The sequence below is a fragment of the Anthonomus grandis genome, chromosome 13 (assembly GCF_022605725.1).
Source record: "Anthonomus grandis grandis chromosome 13, icAntGran1.3, whole genome shotgun sequence".
Lineage (NCBI taxonomy): Eukaryota > Metazoa > Arthropoda > Insecta > Coleoptera > Curculionidae > Anthonomus > Anthonomus grandis.
The window spans coordinates 23,103,412-23,119,943 of record NC_065558.1 but is presented as its reverse complement, the minus strand read 5'-3'; the positions used below and the strand labels follow the sequence as shown (position 1 = coordinate 23,119,943).

Genomic DNA, 16,532 nt, shown 5'->3' with positions numbered 1-16,532 from the left:
GGTAAATGGTGTTGCAAGAAATCCATGTAGGATTCACCTGTTAATCTTGCCGGTAAAAAAAATGAGCCAATTAGGTAGTCACCAATAATTCCTATCTAAACGTTCAGCGAAATATGTGGCTGAAAATGAGTTTCTCTAATAACGTGGGGATTTTCGTCGGCTCAAAAATGATCATTGTGGAAGTTCATAATAGCATCTCTTGAAAAATTTGTCTCGTCCGTAAATCAAATATTTGGTAGGAAATTATTATTGTGTGCCATCGTATGAATCAACCACCTGCAAAACATTAATCTTGGATGAAAATCTCGAGGCAGTAGAGCTTGTACACGCTGTATGTGATATGGATGCAGGAGGTTTCTTTTTAGAACTTTCCAAACGGTTTTTGAACTGATTTCAAGCTGCAGTGCAATTTTCCTGATACTATTGGAAGGATCTTCTTCTATCGCATCAAGTATAGCTTCTTCCAGTTCAGGCGTTGTTATAGTTTCTGGTCTTCCACCACCCATAGTTTTATTAAAACTCTCAGTTTCACATAATCTTGCATGTAGTTTTCTAAATGTTTTTGCACATGGAATTACTCTGTTAGGATATCTGTCCTGGTAAATTCTTCGTGCTTCTTCCGCATTTCCATTTGCTAATCCATAAATAAAGTGCATGTCGGTCATTTCATGGTTAGTAAAATTATTCATGATGGAGTAATGAATCACGGCTAATTGACAGCTGAATTTTACTTATAGCAATTCTATCACTGTCAGCTGGTCTCCAAAGCAGGTAGGTACAAAGGAGGTACTTGAATGGACTTGCCAATTATTTGTCATAAGAAGCAATGTATTTGTTATTTTGTTGTATTTCAAAAATCTGATAATAAAAATCGTAGAAGTTAAATGTTTATTATCATAGTAAACAAGACACAAGAGACCAAAAAGTCGTGCATTGGAGGGTGAACATTTTGCTCATGTACTTTAAGGTCGAAATTGTTTATCGAATTAATTGGTTTTTATTTCATGTTGTCGTCCATGGATAATTTTTAAAATGAGTAAATAATCTTAAACCTCATCAAAGAGCTAAAAGAGGTCTTTTGAACATTGTAGGACGAGCACAAAAATGGCTTTTTGGAATTTTAGATTCAAAAGATAGTAAAAGATTTGATAAAGCTATAATTAATTTACAACAAAATCAGAAAAATATTATTCAAGATTTAAGTATACAAATTTCACTATCAAAACATATTATTGAGCATTTTAATAAAAGTATTTCTATAATTGAATCTAATCAAAAACAACTTCTCTGTTTGGGAATTTATTAACACTTAGTGATAACAATAAGTGATACATACGAATATCTAATGCTTGAAGGGTTGCTTTCACAGATTAATTTAGATTTTCAAGATTTGATCACATTCCTTGACAACTTAGAAGAAGCTATATTATTTGCCAAATTAAATTCACTTCATAATTCTATTATTTCAGTATCTGATCTAAATGAATTTTTAAATTATTTAAAAACAATTTTCAATGATAGTGCTATACCAAAATTTAAAAATATTCCTTCTTATTATCAGTTTATTGGAACTCAAGTTTTTTTTTCAAAGAATAGGATAATATTTTCAATACAAATGCATTTATTGAAACCTGAAGAATATACTTTCTATCATATTTACCCTACTCCTCAAAACCATAGCCTTATTATTCCTAAATAACCTTATGTGGCACAAACCAAAAGCCGTTTCCAATATGAAAAGGATAGCTGCCCTGAAGTTGAAGGAACATACTATTGTCAAGAAACTTTCTATACGGAAGATTGCACCACGCATTTATTGAAAAATTTACCTGCAACATCTTGTCAAATAACTAGCCTGCATCTCAGAGAACCTATAATAGAACAAGTTACTCAAGATGAAATCCTGGTCATTCCAGAACAAGCAGTCCAAATCTTTATAAAATGTGGCTCAGATAAATATTTATCAATATATACACCAACTTTAATAACAATTTCACACCAGTGCGAAGTTTCCATCGGATCAAGAAAATTTACCAATGATATAAGAATAAAACATGGAAAACCGTTGATTTTTACAGAACTTAAAGTAAATTCTAACATTCTACCACAACATCAACCAAAAATCAACATAAGTTCTATCGACTTTAATGAAGTATATTGATTAAAGGATCTTGCTAGCCAATTTAATCCAATAAATGAAAGATCCCAAGACAATTCAACAAATTTCATGATAATGTTGATAATAACTATTATAATTTGCATTATTATCATGATTCTACTACTATTCTACAAATCCAAGATGCTATACTTATTAAAACTCCGAAGCAATAAAATGACATCCATTGAAAATACCCCTTCTGGAGAAGAACTTCAAGACCTAAAGCAAACCAGCCACTCCGTTATGTTTGCTTCTTAAGGACGGAGGAGTTACATAGTCAAAAACGCCCAGTATATACAATTATTCATCAGTCACCTCTATTTTGCTAGATCAGCTTTTATATATTATAAATATATGTAATCGTATAAGCTCATTCTTTATATCTGTAGTCTAGGTACATCATGTAACTCTGTATTTTTAAAAAATTTAAAAATAAGAATTCCACCACAAAATATATAATTCGTGTCCGGGCTCTGAATTTTAAATGAATTTGTTCCAACTTGCGCGTCTTCACTGTATATAAACAACAGCAAAAAACTTGAATGATTTATTTATTCCAACTTATGTTAAAGATTTATTTTAAAGCAGCAGCCAGCGGCTATACCTGCGCATCCACCAATAAATTGTGTCGAATACAGAACGCGATTACATAGACTTGACACGACTATTGACGGAACATTTTACATTGCCTAGGTTATATGTACACATTAATGAAAAATAAAATTAAATATATTATTAAATTATGAGTAGAAGACTGAGGATTGAAGAAGAGAAAGTCAAGGCCCTCAAAGATGAACTCCAAGAAGAGGAAGACAAATTGAAACTAATGCAAGAGCGGATTTTTGGACCGTTGATTTGGCGCAGATTTCAAAATGGGATAAAAATTATGGATCTACAAGAGCCAAACTTTCGCGAGGCTATCGATCTTATTCTTGTAAGAAAATTAATATAATTTATACCAATATTAATTTTTTAAAGTTGTAAATCAAATATTGTTTTTTCAGAAATACTATTTAAAAGAAGACATACTTTTTCGCAATACTAAGATAGCCGAAGACGAGGTTTCTCAAAATTGCTTTGCTGAACGACTTATTTTTAAGTTGAAAGATAGGGCATCTATAGTTGCTGTTGATGAAAGTGAGAGTTTCGTTTATTTAGTAAGAATATTAAAAAAAAATTCGTAATTACGTGAAATATTTTCAGATAATGATAATTGTATGGTGGGAGTGTTAGTTCTAACTCCAGTACATAAATGTGATTTTGGTCGCGTTTACAGTAGAACTATGATTGTAGAAGGCAAATCATATAAGAGCGTCACAGATTTTATTAATTATATTAATAGAAAAGTAGATATTTTCGAGCACTTTTACTGTGATAAATATTTAAGATATTATTTGCTCTGTATTAGTCCCGAGTATAGAGGGAGAGGTAAATTGCAGTATGCATTTCTGAAATTTTATTTACTTTCGTGAAAATTTTAGGATTGGGTTTGCAGCTTATGCTAATAGGCTTAGAAGTAGCTAGACATTTAAAAATTCCTGTAGTTACTGGGGTTTTTAATTCATTTAATCTACAAAAAATTGCTACGAGGATCGGCATGGACCAGGTAAAGACAAAAAGTATAATTATATTATTCATTATCGTAAGTGAAGATAAAATAAATTTTTTTGGACTGATCTTACATTACCATTATACCATTGACAAGTGGAGTTTAGGGTTTTTCTACATGGAAATCAAATATGCAGTGTGACTCAAAAAAGGTATGACATCATCAATATGTTTTTTAAATGAAAACCACCATTTTTTAATGCAAAATGAGAAAGAACGCATTTTTTTACAAAGGATATGGTACACATAAATAGAGATTACATAAAAGCAATTTTAAACAAAAAATGATGATAAAATATTATATTAAAGAAATACCTATATCTAAATTAAATGTTCGAATCGAGCACCATTAACAACATGACCAAGGTGATTTAAAAATTCTTTTTGCACGTTGTCAATGACATCTGGAGTAATATTTCTAATTTTCTGGCGTATTTATTCTTTTAAATCTTCTAAACTTGCTGGTTTAGTGACATACATTTGACTTTTTCTTCATAAAAAGTAATAAAGGGGAGTTAAATCTGACGATCTGGGTGGCCATTCAATGAACCTTCATCTACCTATCCAACAATTTGGAAAAACTTTATTTGCGAACGGGTAAAGCTTAATGTGGCGGAGCCAAATCTTGCTGAAAAAAAAGACCACGTTGGTGAATTTCGGGTTCTTCCGAAGCCACCGTAATATAGAAAGCCAGAACCCTCGAGTCGTGACATCACGTCGAACGTCTGAGTATCCCGTGTCGTTCGTATGTTATAGCCGTATTTATTCAATACTACCGCTGTTAAAATCATAATATTATCATTGTGTATCGTTTAAATGATAATATTGTTTAATAAAATTAATAGTGTTTTAGTAGAAAGAAGTACAAATAATAAAAACATATTCTTTATTAAAACAAAAATGATATAAAAATCGACAAATTCTTTAATGAGTTATAAATATAAGGCAAATAAGGCCTATATGATACAATAGTTTTTAATAACTACTGAAACATATATATATATATTTATAACTAATAATTAAAACAAATATAAAACTTTAAAAAAAAAATAAATATAGCCACTGTAAGATGGTTTAAAACAAATTTAATAAAATACTAAATAATTATTTAATAAAATGGATAGATACTTGGTAGTAGTACAAAAGAAACAAAATAATATTTTTTATTAGGACAAAACAACATAAAAAAAATCTAAAATACTTCAACAAGCTATAAGTATAAGACAAATATATTAAGGAGAATCCTGTTCATATTCTGGAAGTTCTTTAGGGCACAAGAAGGGGTCAAAAAAAGTCTTAATTATCCAGAAAATTCCTATTTATTGGCTACCAGTTTCGTGACTTCCACATGTCACATCATCAGGCCAAGGACATATAGACAGCATAGATATACCAATGACATCGGAACATAGAGAAAAGGAGTTTAATATTATTAAGCAAATTGCCACAAAACATGGGTTTTCCTCAACAATTGTCGATAAATTAAAAAATAAAAAACTATTACGTAACTCAACTCATAATGTATATTTAAACACGTTTCAGAATGATGACCTGGATCAAAACCCTATAAAATTCGTCACTCTTACATTTAATGGCCCTGTTTCCTATAAAATACAAAAACTTTTAACTTCACACAATATCAAAGTTGCTTTTAAATCTCAGAAGACATTAGGTAATCTCTTTTTAAATAATAAAGATAAAGATGATATTTTAGCGTGCAAGGGTGTATATAAACTTTCCTGTGAGTGTGGACATTATTACATCGGAAGAACAAAACGAAATTTTAAGAGTAGATTTGCGGAGCATAATAGATGTATCAGACAACACAATTCGGAATCTCTTTTTGCTAAACATATCATTGAAACTGGACATTGTACAGATTTTAATAGTAATTTTAAAATAATTCATCGTTTACAGGATAATCGCCTTTTGAACAACTTAGAGTACTTAGAAATTCAAAGATCACTTAAGAAAGACCATCACAATTCCTAAAATATACAAGTTTACATGGGAGAAAATAACCTAATTAAAACTTTATTTGACTAATAATTATTTATAAACGATCTACAGCCGTAGAGCTATCTATCGCGCGTCTAGGCAATTTATATCTATGAGATATATAGTACTGTAAGTAACCTATGTATACACACGTATAGTACAGTGTTGATCTTGGGTTTTTTATTTGTTTATATTAATGTGGACGTAATTTTTTAAAAGGTTTTTATTATATTTGTCTTGTCCACGTACACTAATATAAATGTCCATTGTATTTCTATGCGTTTTAATTTTATGATGTTGACAAATCTCGTTTTATAATTGTAAGTACCTAACATAATTTGTATCGCCAGAAAAACGTTGTATTTTCTATTATATTTTAAAGTTGTAATGTCTTGTTTTTACTTTAGTCCTTGGCCTGATGATGTGACATGTGGAAGTCACGAAACTGGTAGCCAATAAATAGGAACTTTCTGGATAATTAAGACTTTTTTTGACCCCTTCTTGTGCCCTATAAGACAAATAACCCATACAAGTTTTTAATAGCTACCAAAGTATATTATATGTATGCACATATATAGAATAGAATTAATTGAAACATAAATACAAAACTCTTAGGAAAATAATAAATATAATATAGTGTAAGATTATTTTAATAAAATACGAAATAATTGTTTAAAATTGATAGTGTGCTGGTAGTGGTACAAAATACATAAAATCATATTTTTTTATTAAAACAAAAATATCATAAAAAATATAACATTCTTTAACAAGGTATAAATATAAGGCAAATAACCCATACAAGCTCTTAATACCTCCCGAAATATATATTTATAATAAATTAAAACATAAATACAAAACTCTTTAAAAAAATAAATATTTAATAATTTAATCTCACCTTTGCGGTAATTCTATTCAAAAATCTAAGTAAAACTTTAGATAATTATTATTATTGTACAGGAAAACGAGCGCTCGATTTTGCATAATTCCGTCCAATACCCCGCATAGATGCATACCTAATGCCGGGCCGGGCGAGGAAGGGAGGAAGTCGAGTCGTTCGGGCAATAGACGTTTGACGCAGGGTTGCCAGGTGTGGCGCATTTGCGCCAAAGTGGCGCTTTTAAATTTCAAATGGCGTGTAAAATTTTGGTACATGCGCCGGGCGCCTAAAGTGGCGCTTTTGTATTTTGTATCGTGCACCTTGATTGTAAACTAGTCAAAAGAAGCATTGGTTTTGGTTGGTTCTTAATACTATTAATTTCATAAACAAATCCAACTACCAAAAGGGATCGTCTGCCATTCGCCTTTGCATGAGCGTGAGCTTAAACTGGACTTTAGCACTACAGATACTTATGACAACTTTGCTCGTCAACCGTCAAACCGTGACAGTTGTTATGTTGACAGTTGACATGGCGGCAACATTATTGTTTGTGGTTTGTGTTTTGAATTGAGATTGATTGATATTGATTGATTTTGCTCTATATATACGATGTTTTTTTTGTTAAATATTTTAGAATATTTAATTTAGAAATATGTAATATTTTTGTTGTCATTATTTTTATGAAAAAAGTTATTTTGTAGAATTTCCATTTATTTTATTCCTATATTTTTTTAAAATAAAGTATATGGGTATTTAAACACATTTGTTTCTGATTACAAAAAAAAAAACAAATTAAAATTAGGTAATTACTATTAAATTTAATAAAATAATAAATATGTATATCTATACCGGGTGCCGCATCTCATTACGCACCATAGGAATTACAATGGAAAAATAAAGGAATAGAAATTCCTGTCTCCCTAATTACTTTAGCTAAAAAGTTTATAGGACCTTTTTTGTAGCAAATTAATTTTGTTATAAGAAGGTATTTTTATAAAACAAGATATTTGAATCGTGGAGGCAAAATTGTCGAAAATGTTCTTTCCCTTTTCTCTTTCCATCACCTGTTTGCTAATTAAGAAACAAACATTACCTTTTTTTAAACTTTACAGTATCAAATTTATTCTATACAGGAAAAAGTAGAGATGATAAAACTTTATTATTCTGTAACTAGTACACGGGAAATAAGTGCTTTATTTATAAAATAGTTATGAAATAGTGTAATTATTAGTTTAAACTTTGTACAGTAGTTTATTGCAAATAAATATTGTTATTATTACATAATATGACAGATTTTTGAAGTTTCAAAAAAGGTAATGTTTGTTTCTTAATTAGCAAACAGGTGATGGGAAGGGAAAGAATATTTTCGGCGATTTTGCCTCCACGATTCAAATATCTTGTTTTATAAAAATTCCTTCTTATAGCAAAATTAATTTGCTACAAAAAAGGTCCTATAGACTTTTTAGCTTGAACAATTAGGGAAGCAGGATTTCTATTTCTTTATTTTTGCATTGAAATTCCTATGGTGCGTAATGAGATGCAGCACCCGGTATAGGAAACTAATAAAGTAAACTAATAAACTATAAAAGGAAATCCACATTTGTCCAATATTTGAAACTCCCGCTAATTTTTTAATAGTTTTTGTGTCCTGTCAAAAGGTGGCGCTTTGGTGGCGCATTTTAGTGTCAAAACTGGCGCGTGACAGTTAGTAAGACCTGGCAACACTCAAACTGACGTAGCTGCTGGAGAGTGGGATGGTGTTTCTGGCTTTCTATATTACGGTGGCTTCGGTTCTTCCAAATTTGGATATAAAGTTATCAGAGCAGGGATACATTTTGAAAAAAGAAAGTCCAAATACCTCTCACCAGTGAAAGTGTCATCAAAAAAGTAAGGTCCTAAAATTCATCCTTCCATTATACCGCACCACATATTGACTTTTTGAGGGTATTGTATATGACATTCTGTGAAATAATGAGGGTTTTCGGTCACCCAGTATCGACAATTCTGTCTGTTTACATGGCCGTTTAGAGTGAACGTTCCTTCGTTAGCAAATATTATCCGTTTTACAAATTTATTGTTATCATTACATAAGTGCTACATTTGTTCACAAAATTCACTTCGGCGATCATATGTATCTTCCGATAGCCCTTGAAGTAAGAATATTTTATAAGGGTGATACTTTTTTCAATACTTTATGCATAGTAGATCGCGATAAATTAACTTTAAAGCCGTGCCTGTGATTGTAGCTTTAGGATTATCTTGGGCCGTTTACAGAACATTAAGCTCATCTTCTTCAGTTATTAAACCTCGATCAGCTTTTTGAGTATCTCGAACATGCCTGAATTGACGAAACTTTGCTTCAACTTAGCTTACTATGCTTTGGCTAATAGGCCAAAGAGTAATAAAGTGTAGTTACTAAATGTAAAAATGTAAAAATACTTCAAATAGTTGCACCAAAATACATTCACTTCTTAACAAGAACAACGACAATAACAACTAAAAAAACCAAAATTCCAATATTTAATTTAGATAGGTGTTTCTTTAATTTTACATTTTTTATTATAATTTTTCGTTCAAAATTACTTATGTAACCACTTTTCATTTGTATACGGTGGTTCTATGGGACCCACACATGGTTTAATAAGTGAACCTACCAACATACCCTCGTGTGTAGAAACAGTGGAATTAAATAAAGTTTGCTCAACAAAAACAACACAGTTTATTGCGGGTACCTGGTGCCTTGTACTCCCTGCCTAAAGGATCTAAATCAGCCTAAATGTATGAGGTGAGTTCAGTACATTTCAATTTTTAAAATTAAATCAATTAGCTGATTTTCAATGAATGTAGTAGCAGCAATGAATAATGCAGATAGCAAAAATAAAGATATCATGACAAGAAGCAGTCGATGAGCTGCAACAAAATGCACATTACCTCATACTTAAGAACAATAAAATGCCTGACTTACACAATTGATTTTATAAAAATTAAATCAAATAAAAATAAACGAAAGGGGTAAATTTAATGTAATATCTGTGGTACTCAGGTCGCCTGTGGTTGAGCCATTCTTAAGTTAAAAAAGAAGCTCAAAAATATAGGCCAGCACAAAATATGGCTTAAGCTAACTTGATCGGTCGGCTGCTCAGATCAGAAAAAAGGCCAAACGTAGTCTCTTCAATAAAGGAACCCACACGTAGATTTACCGGAACTCAAAAAATTTTGGTTTAAATAAGTAAAAACGAATTTAATATAACAAATGGAGGATTGTCCGAAAGCCTTCTTCTATCTGTCTTGTCCAGAGATGAAATTGTAATTATTAAATTAAAGGAGAAATATTGATACTGAAAGATCATAAAATAATTAAATTAAAGTAAATAAAAAAAACTAAAAAATTAAAATAAAAAATTTAAGTCCGGAAAATCTACATTGCTATGAAAACAAAGTTTATTAAAAATACACTAATTCCATCTGATATGATTACCTGCTCGCAATCCGTCAGCCTGTCATGCCGAAAACTTTAAAATAACGGCAAATGGCATAAGATCCCAAGTAAGTTGCTGTACATAAAGGATAACAAAATATCTACAAAATTACATTATTATGAAGTTATATAATTCAGGTTATACTTAATATAAAATTAATATAAATGGTAAATCGATTCTTATCTAAATAACAAAATACATAGATATCTTAACAGTTGCTACATTACAATATAGAGAGTGAAGAACTTAGAGTAGAGAAAACACTAAGAGTAGATGGTTGCCTAAAACCATTGTTAAATAGTTATCTATGCATACTCTAAGTAAGGGAGTTTATTTGTATCAAATTATTCTAATGTAACATTAACATGTTACAAGTCATTTTACGGATTCAATTTTTACTTTTTAAGATTCTATCACTTCCCCAAATCAAAATTAGACTTTTTTTTATAGTTATAATGACGAGCTCTAACTAAGTCATAAACCAATTATTCTAATATGTTTTTTTATGCATATTTAATTCTTAATACAATTGCAAAATATTTTGGTATCTTAGGAGATATATTGCCAATTATCAGGAAAAAATTACACCCCTTTTCATAACAAATCTGTTTGATTTGTTTTGAATTAACCTCAAGCGCTCGATTCTTGTCTTGACCTTTAACAGCTGTTATATATTTTTAATTTATTATTTCCGTTATGTAGAACAATCAACAGGCAATATTATTTCTTGCCTACTGCTTTTTTATTTAGCTTCAACTAACCCTTAAAAGACTGTTTTTAATAGCTGTTATTTGTCTATATTATTTTTCCAATTTGCATCAGTCTGCAATATGCAGGAAAATGTAGCTATGTAGTTATTTCATCATGACTTTGAATATTTTAAGGTCTATAAGCAAAAAAATAAGGTCTAGTAGTAATGGTGAAAAGAAAGTGTTCGGCAGGTGGGCCTAAAAGTTCTTTTCCGCCAACCTCTGAAACTGCGTCATTACCGCTGCCCACACTCTCTAGTTTCCCTAAGTAGGCAACCCGTCCTCCTAATGAAGGAGAGCAGGCCTTTTCAGTTAAGTTTCTTTAGTTCCTCTCGTGGAACCTCGCAAGAAGGAGAAACCCATTGTTTCTCTCCTGATCCTTCGCATTCTCCTATAAAATGAAATGTCGTTTCCTGCGCCATGCCGCCATGCCTGGAGAGAGCTTCCCCTCTCCTAAGCGAGATTTTCATGAGTCATCTAGAAAGAGAAACAGTTGAGGGTAGGTTTAAAGATTGTCTCACGGCATATAAGAGGTACGTGGATGACATTTTTATAATCTGGAATGGCAGGGAGGAAGGCCTGCCAAATTTTATTAGTTTTGTAAATTCCTTTCACTCAAAAGATGTATAAGTAAATTATTGGCTCCTCGTTTTCATTCTGCCTTATTTCACAAATGTTTTCTTTTTAATGCTGTTTCGGTGTATAATGAACTTTCGAATTCACTTAAGTGCATGTCCATTGCTGGTTTTAAAGTAAAATCAGGGTCGCATTTTCTCAGGTTACACATGATCTCCTTATAATTTAAAGGGAAAATGTGTACATTTTTGTTCTTCTTTTTTAGTTTTATGTCAATGCTTATTTTCGAACTCAAGATAGATTTCATGGATCTCACTGATTTCCTATTATCTTCTATCTATGTAATTTGGTATATATTTTTGTTCATGTAATTAGAGGTTGTTGAGAAGGTGATTAGCCCTAGGCTAGACTTCGCCTTTGTACATTTTGGTATAATAAAGACATTTTTTATTTATTTATTTATTTATTACTCCATAAGTTATAAAGTTATCTGGGGTGTATTTTTGCATTTTCTCAAATGTAAAAGGCTTTAGCACTCTTCCTCATTCACCAAGTCCATTGTCTCTTTAATTAAAACGTCTCTTCCTATTTTTTCTTCTTGGTATTATTTGTAATGTTTCGCAAATTATTACCTTTTATTATTTTATTTTAAATACTTAATTTTTAGTTTATATTAAGGTTTCTAGTAACTTTTTCTTCCTAGAATACGATAATCATCATTGATGTTTGTCTTTGCGTAGTCATGCTTATGCTTTTTAAAATGAAAATTACTATTACGCTTAAATTATATGTTATACAAAAACGTCAAAATTCAATAATAACTTTATTCACGTGTTCTATACAGAGTGATTCATTAAGAATGGGCAATCTCTGAACTGGAGATACTACATACCAAAATATGGCGATTGAGCTGAACATGTCTTATACAAATGTTGCAATTTTACGAGATACAGGGATTTAAAGTTGGAATTTTAATTTGAAATTTCTTAATAAATTTGTGATTTTAAGCAGTATCGTCTTGAAAATTGGCGACTGTATGTGTTTTGACATGAAAATTACGAATTTTGTGGCATGCGAATTGGACTGGAAATTTAGCGTTATTTATACAGGGTGTTAGTTACACCCTGTTACTTAAGTAAATTCATTTTTAACTTAAAACATATCTTTTTTTGCCTAATTAGTTATAGCTAAAAAATCTAAAAAGCAGTTCAATTTTGAATAAAAAAGGAACTCTTGTTTATTTTATGTAACTCTATCAATTTTTATGTTATTTGAATTTTAAACATTCAGCGTAAAGAATCCTAAGCCACCGTTATTACATTGACTTTTTTATTAAGTAGGCTTGTGACAGCACTTACAGTTTTTCGCGTAGTAAAATTATATGAAAATTTTACTGTCACTAAATAAGAGTGTATTATTTGTACTAAAAATTCTAAAATAAGAAAATGTCACGTCATAATGAATATTCCAACAGTGAAATGCGTGATTCTGAGCAAAATGTGCGTTTTTGCTTAGTCAAATTATAGTGGACTTGGTGCAGACAGAAGGTATTTAGAATTATACCCAAATCGAAGACAACCCAATCACAAACTGTTCAGACGTATTTATACCCGCCCAGGTGAAACAGGGTGTTTTCGTCCTAAAACCTTAAATGGTGCTTCAAAAAATATCAACGTCGATGATAAAGAAGAGGTTTTAGCTCGTATTTCCGAAAATCCAGATCTCAGTACTAGTCGGTTAAGTACGACAACAGGAATAAGCCAATCGTCTATCTGGAGAATTTTAAAGATAGAGAATCTCTGTCCATGTCACTATACTCCTGTCCAAAATTTGCTACCATAAGATTTACCAGTTCGCCTACAGTTTGCTCAATTTATGCTAGATAAACAATCCGAAAACCAGGAATTTCTTAATTACCTTCTTTTTTTCTATGAGGCAACGTTTACTAGACGAGGTGTTTTTGATTGGGAAAACAATCATTTGTGGGACTCCGAAAATCCACATGCTCTAAAGGAACGACATTTTCAGAATTAATTCAAGGTAAATATTTAGTGTGGTGTGATATCGGGTTTTTTTATTGATCAAGGCGGGGCGCCGCCACATTTTTCTCTGCCAGTACGGCAATACCTGAAAGAAACACTTTCCTCACCGGTGGATTGGGCGTGGCAGTGAATTTGTTTGGCCATCTAGAAGTCCAGACTTAAACCTTCTAGTCTTCTCAATATGGTCACGCATAAAAGATATGATTTACAAAGATACAATTAATTCCATGAATATTCAAAGTTATTTATATATTTAATATTATTTGTTATTTAATATTCAAAGATCTTTAAGAAGACGCCTTACAAAGTGTATTGAAGTGGAAGGCGGGCATTTTGAGCATTTACTTTGAAGTTTTCTTTTAATATTGTTACTAATTGTTATTTGTTATCTTTACTGTTGTTACCCATCATAGTAGTAATTAAGAAAATAAATTCCTATTAAGCTAATGTAATAACGGTGTCTTAAGATTTTTTACGCTGAATGTTTAAAATGCAAATAACTTAAAAACTGATAGAGTTACATGAAATAAACAAGTAGTACCTTATTATTCAAAATTGAATTGCCTTTTGGATTTTCTAGTCGTTTTAGCCATAACTGATTAGGCAAAAAAGCTATGTAATTTACCTAAGTTGTAGGTAGCGTTTTATTTTTCTACTCCTATTTTCACTAACGCTCCATTTATATTTCATTAATTTCAATAATTATATTAATAATTTCAGTCAACTTCTTTTATTGATATTTCTTTAAATTCACACTGTCAATGACACATTACTACTGTAACGCATCACTCTCCTGGTTTAATTATTCATACTTTCTGTTGACGGTCCGTCACTCTTCTGGTTGGTCTTAATTAATGATTTTTCTGATTGGCTGATATTGACAGCTCAGGCGAGAGGTGGAGTCGTTACTTATTTAGTCGGTACTGCATCCATTTTTCGACGATTTGTTCCCGTGTCGCAGGTAGAAGCACACGTAAAAGGCCAGTTTTTTATTTCTGAAGTTTGTGAAGCAGGAAGTGGCCAATATGGTTTATAATTTATAGTCCTTAATCTTATTCCTTTAGGGAACCGTTTAATTCATAATTCTGGTGCAGGATGCCCAAGATTTTGATGGATAGATAATGAAAGTTAGCAAGGTGAGTGTGTCACATTTTTAACGCCTTTCATTTTTTTATCGACAGTGAATACAATGGCAGCCGTTGTTTTAGGGTTTTACTTTTCCGTTTTCCTCTTTATTTTTCTTCAATTATTGATAGCTGCAGGCTGTTGTTTTTCCAGGGAAATTGCTGAAAGCGGTGGAGCTGGAACTAGAGTTAGAGCTAGTATTAGAGATTCCCAGTCCGGATAGGTAAGCTACAAATGGCATACATTCACAGCCTCGATTTTGAAGGCTAGCCGTTCATTTCTTGGAGGAATATACAGGCCAGTTTATTCCATTTATTTAAATATTACTAACCATAGATTTGTCTCACTTATTTAAATTTTTATTAATATATCTTTAGTTTCAATTTATTGCTACAAATATTTAATCAATATCATAATTTAATATGTCGATTTCTTATCTATAGTTTTAGTTATTTTTTGTGTTTAGTATTTTTCAGTACCTTTTTTGGTAGTTAAGTAGATATAACTCGGTTAAGGCTGATATGCCTTAGGTAAAAAGGTTCATGAACTTTCCCCTGCGTAATACGAATATATACTACTAGTAAAAATTTTAATAATTGTAATTTATTTTTCAAGTGCTGAAATCTACCTAGTAGCGAAATCATAATTTAAATGTTACTTTTGTTAAACTTATTTTAATCATATCAACATTATTCATAGTTTAATTCATAATAAATTATTAACATTTAACAGATTAGAACATGAGGTGTGTACATATCTTTGATGTAAATATAATTTGGTTGTATTGTTAAGATTTTTTTTGCCTCTTTAAATCTACTTTATCCAGGGTCATTTAATTGTTAATAGAAACCTATATACCAAGTCTTTTTCTTAGTTTTTTCTAAGTGGCGCCCTCTTATTTAATAGTTATAATCAAGTTTAGATTCTTTAATAGCCAGTCATAAGTGAACCTTCGAACAATCCCAAGCCTCCAATAATTTTGAGCTACCGTCTGCAAACTCTTGGCAAAATAGTAACACTGTAAAGTTAACACCACAAAGTAGCAGGGTGTAACTAATGCACTGTATAAATAATGCTAAATTCACTACAAAATTCGTAATTTTCATGTCAAAACACATAAAGTCGCCAATTTTCAAGACGATACTGCTTAAAATCACAAAATTATTTTTAAGAAATTTTAAATTAAAATTTCAACTTTAAATACCCTGTATCTCGTAAACCTGCAATATTTGTATAAGATATGTTAAGCTCAATCGCCATATTTTGGTGTGTAGTATCTCCAGTTGAAATATTGCCCATTCTTAATGAATCACCCTGTATAATAATTAACGTAATTTAGTCTTACTATGAATGTAATTTAGTATAAAAATTTCAACCACTTGAAAACATTTTCTTTCCAGGTCCTTTATGAATACAATTACGTCAAATGGTCAGACAAAAATGGCGAACTAATATTTTGTGATCCAGGACAAGGAAATTATTCTTGTAACATTCAAGCTGGAGTAGTTCCTCCCGCTCCTGAACCTGATCCCGTACCAGAAAACCATGAGAAAGAAATCAAAGGCGGAACACGTGCTGAAAAGAGAAAGGCTAAAGCTAAATCCGATGCTAAGAAAAAAGGAGCTTAAATATATATTATATATTACACTATCTACAGTCGTCTGATTTATAGATATCATAATTCATCTCTTTGGTTCCAGCTGGGATCGCCTGGTCGAGGATTCGAATCCAAGCTTCGCCAAAGTTCTACCCTTTCTTGATATAATTTCTCTCTCATTCCCGCTGCCTTGGCACTGATATGATAATAGTTCATAAGTTTTGAATCTACAGGTTGCCAAACTTCTGGTATCAATTCTTTTTGGTACTCTTTCGGAGTGGGTGTTCTAAAAAATGTTTCAGTAATATGAAATGGCATTTATA

The 16,532-nt window shown here is 31.1% G+C and overlaps 2 protein-coding genes across 2 annotated transcripts in view; one reads left to right on the top strand and one right to left on the bottom strand.

Moving 5' to 3' along the window:
- The first annotated feature begins 2,840 nt into the window (after nt 1–2,840).
- LOC126743533 (uncharacterized) lies at nt 2,841–16,262 on the top strand. Its single transcript, XM_050450659.1, has 5 exons — nt 2,841–3,092; nt 3,163–3,295; nt 3,362–3,586; nt 3,640–3,764; nt 16,013–16,262. Exons 1-5 carry the CDS (start codon nt 2,901–2,903, stop codon nt 16,238–16,240), a joined length of 903 nt encoding a protein of 300 aa, XP_050306616.1. The 5' UTR covers nt 2,841–2,900; the 3' UTR covers nt 16,241–16,262.
- LOC126743532 (venom carboxylesterase-6) overlaps nt 16,237–16,532 on the bottom strand; it is a 90,611-nt gene continuing 90,315 nt past the window's right edge. The window contains exon 9 of the mRNA XM_050450658.1: nt 16,237–16,495. Coding sequence (XP_050306615.1) covers nt 16,288–16,495 — 208 coding nt within the window. The 3' untranslated portion in view covers nt 16,237–16,287. The remainder of the gene's footprint in view (nt 16,496–16,532) is intronic.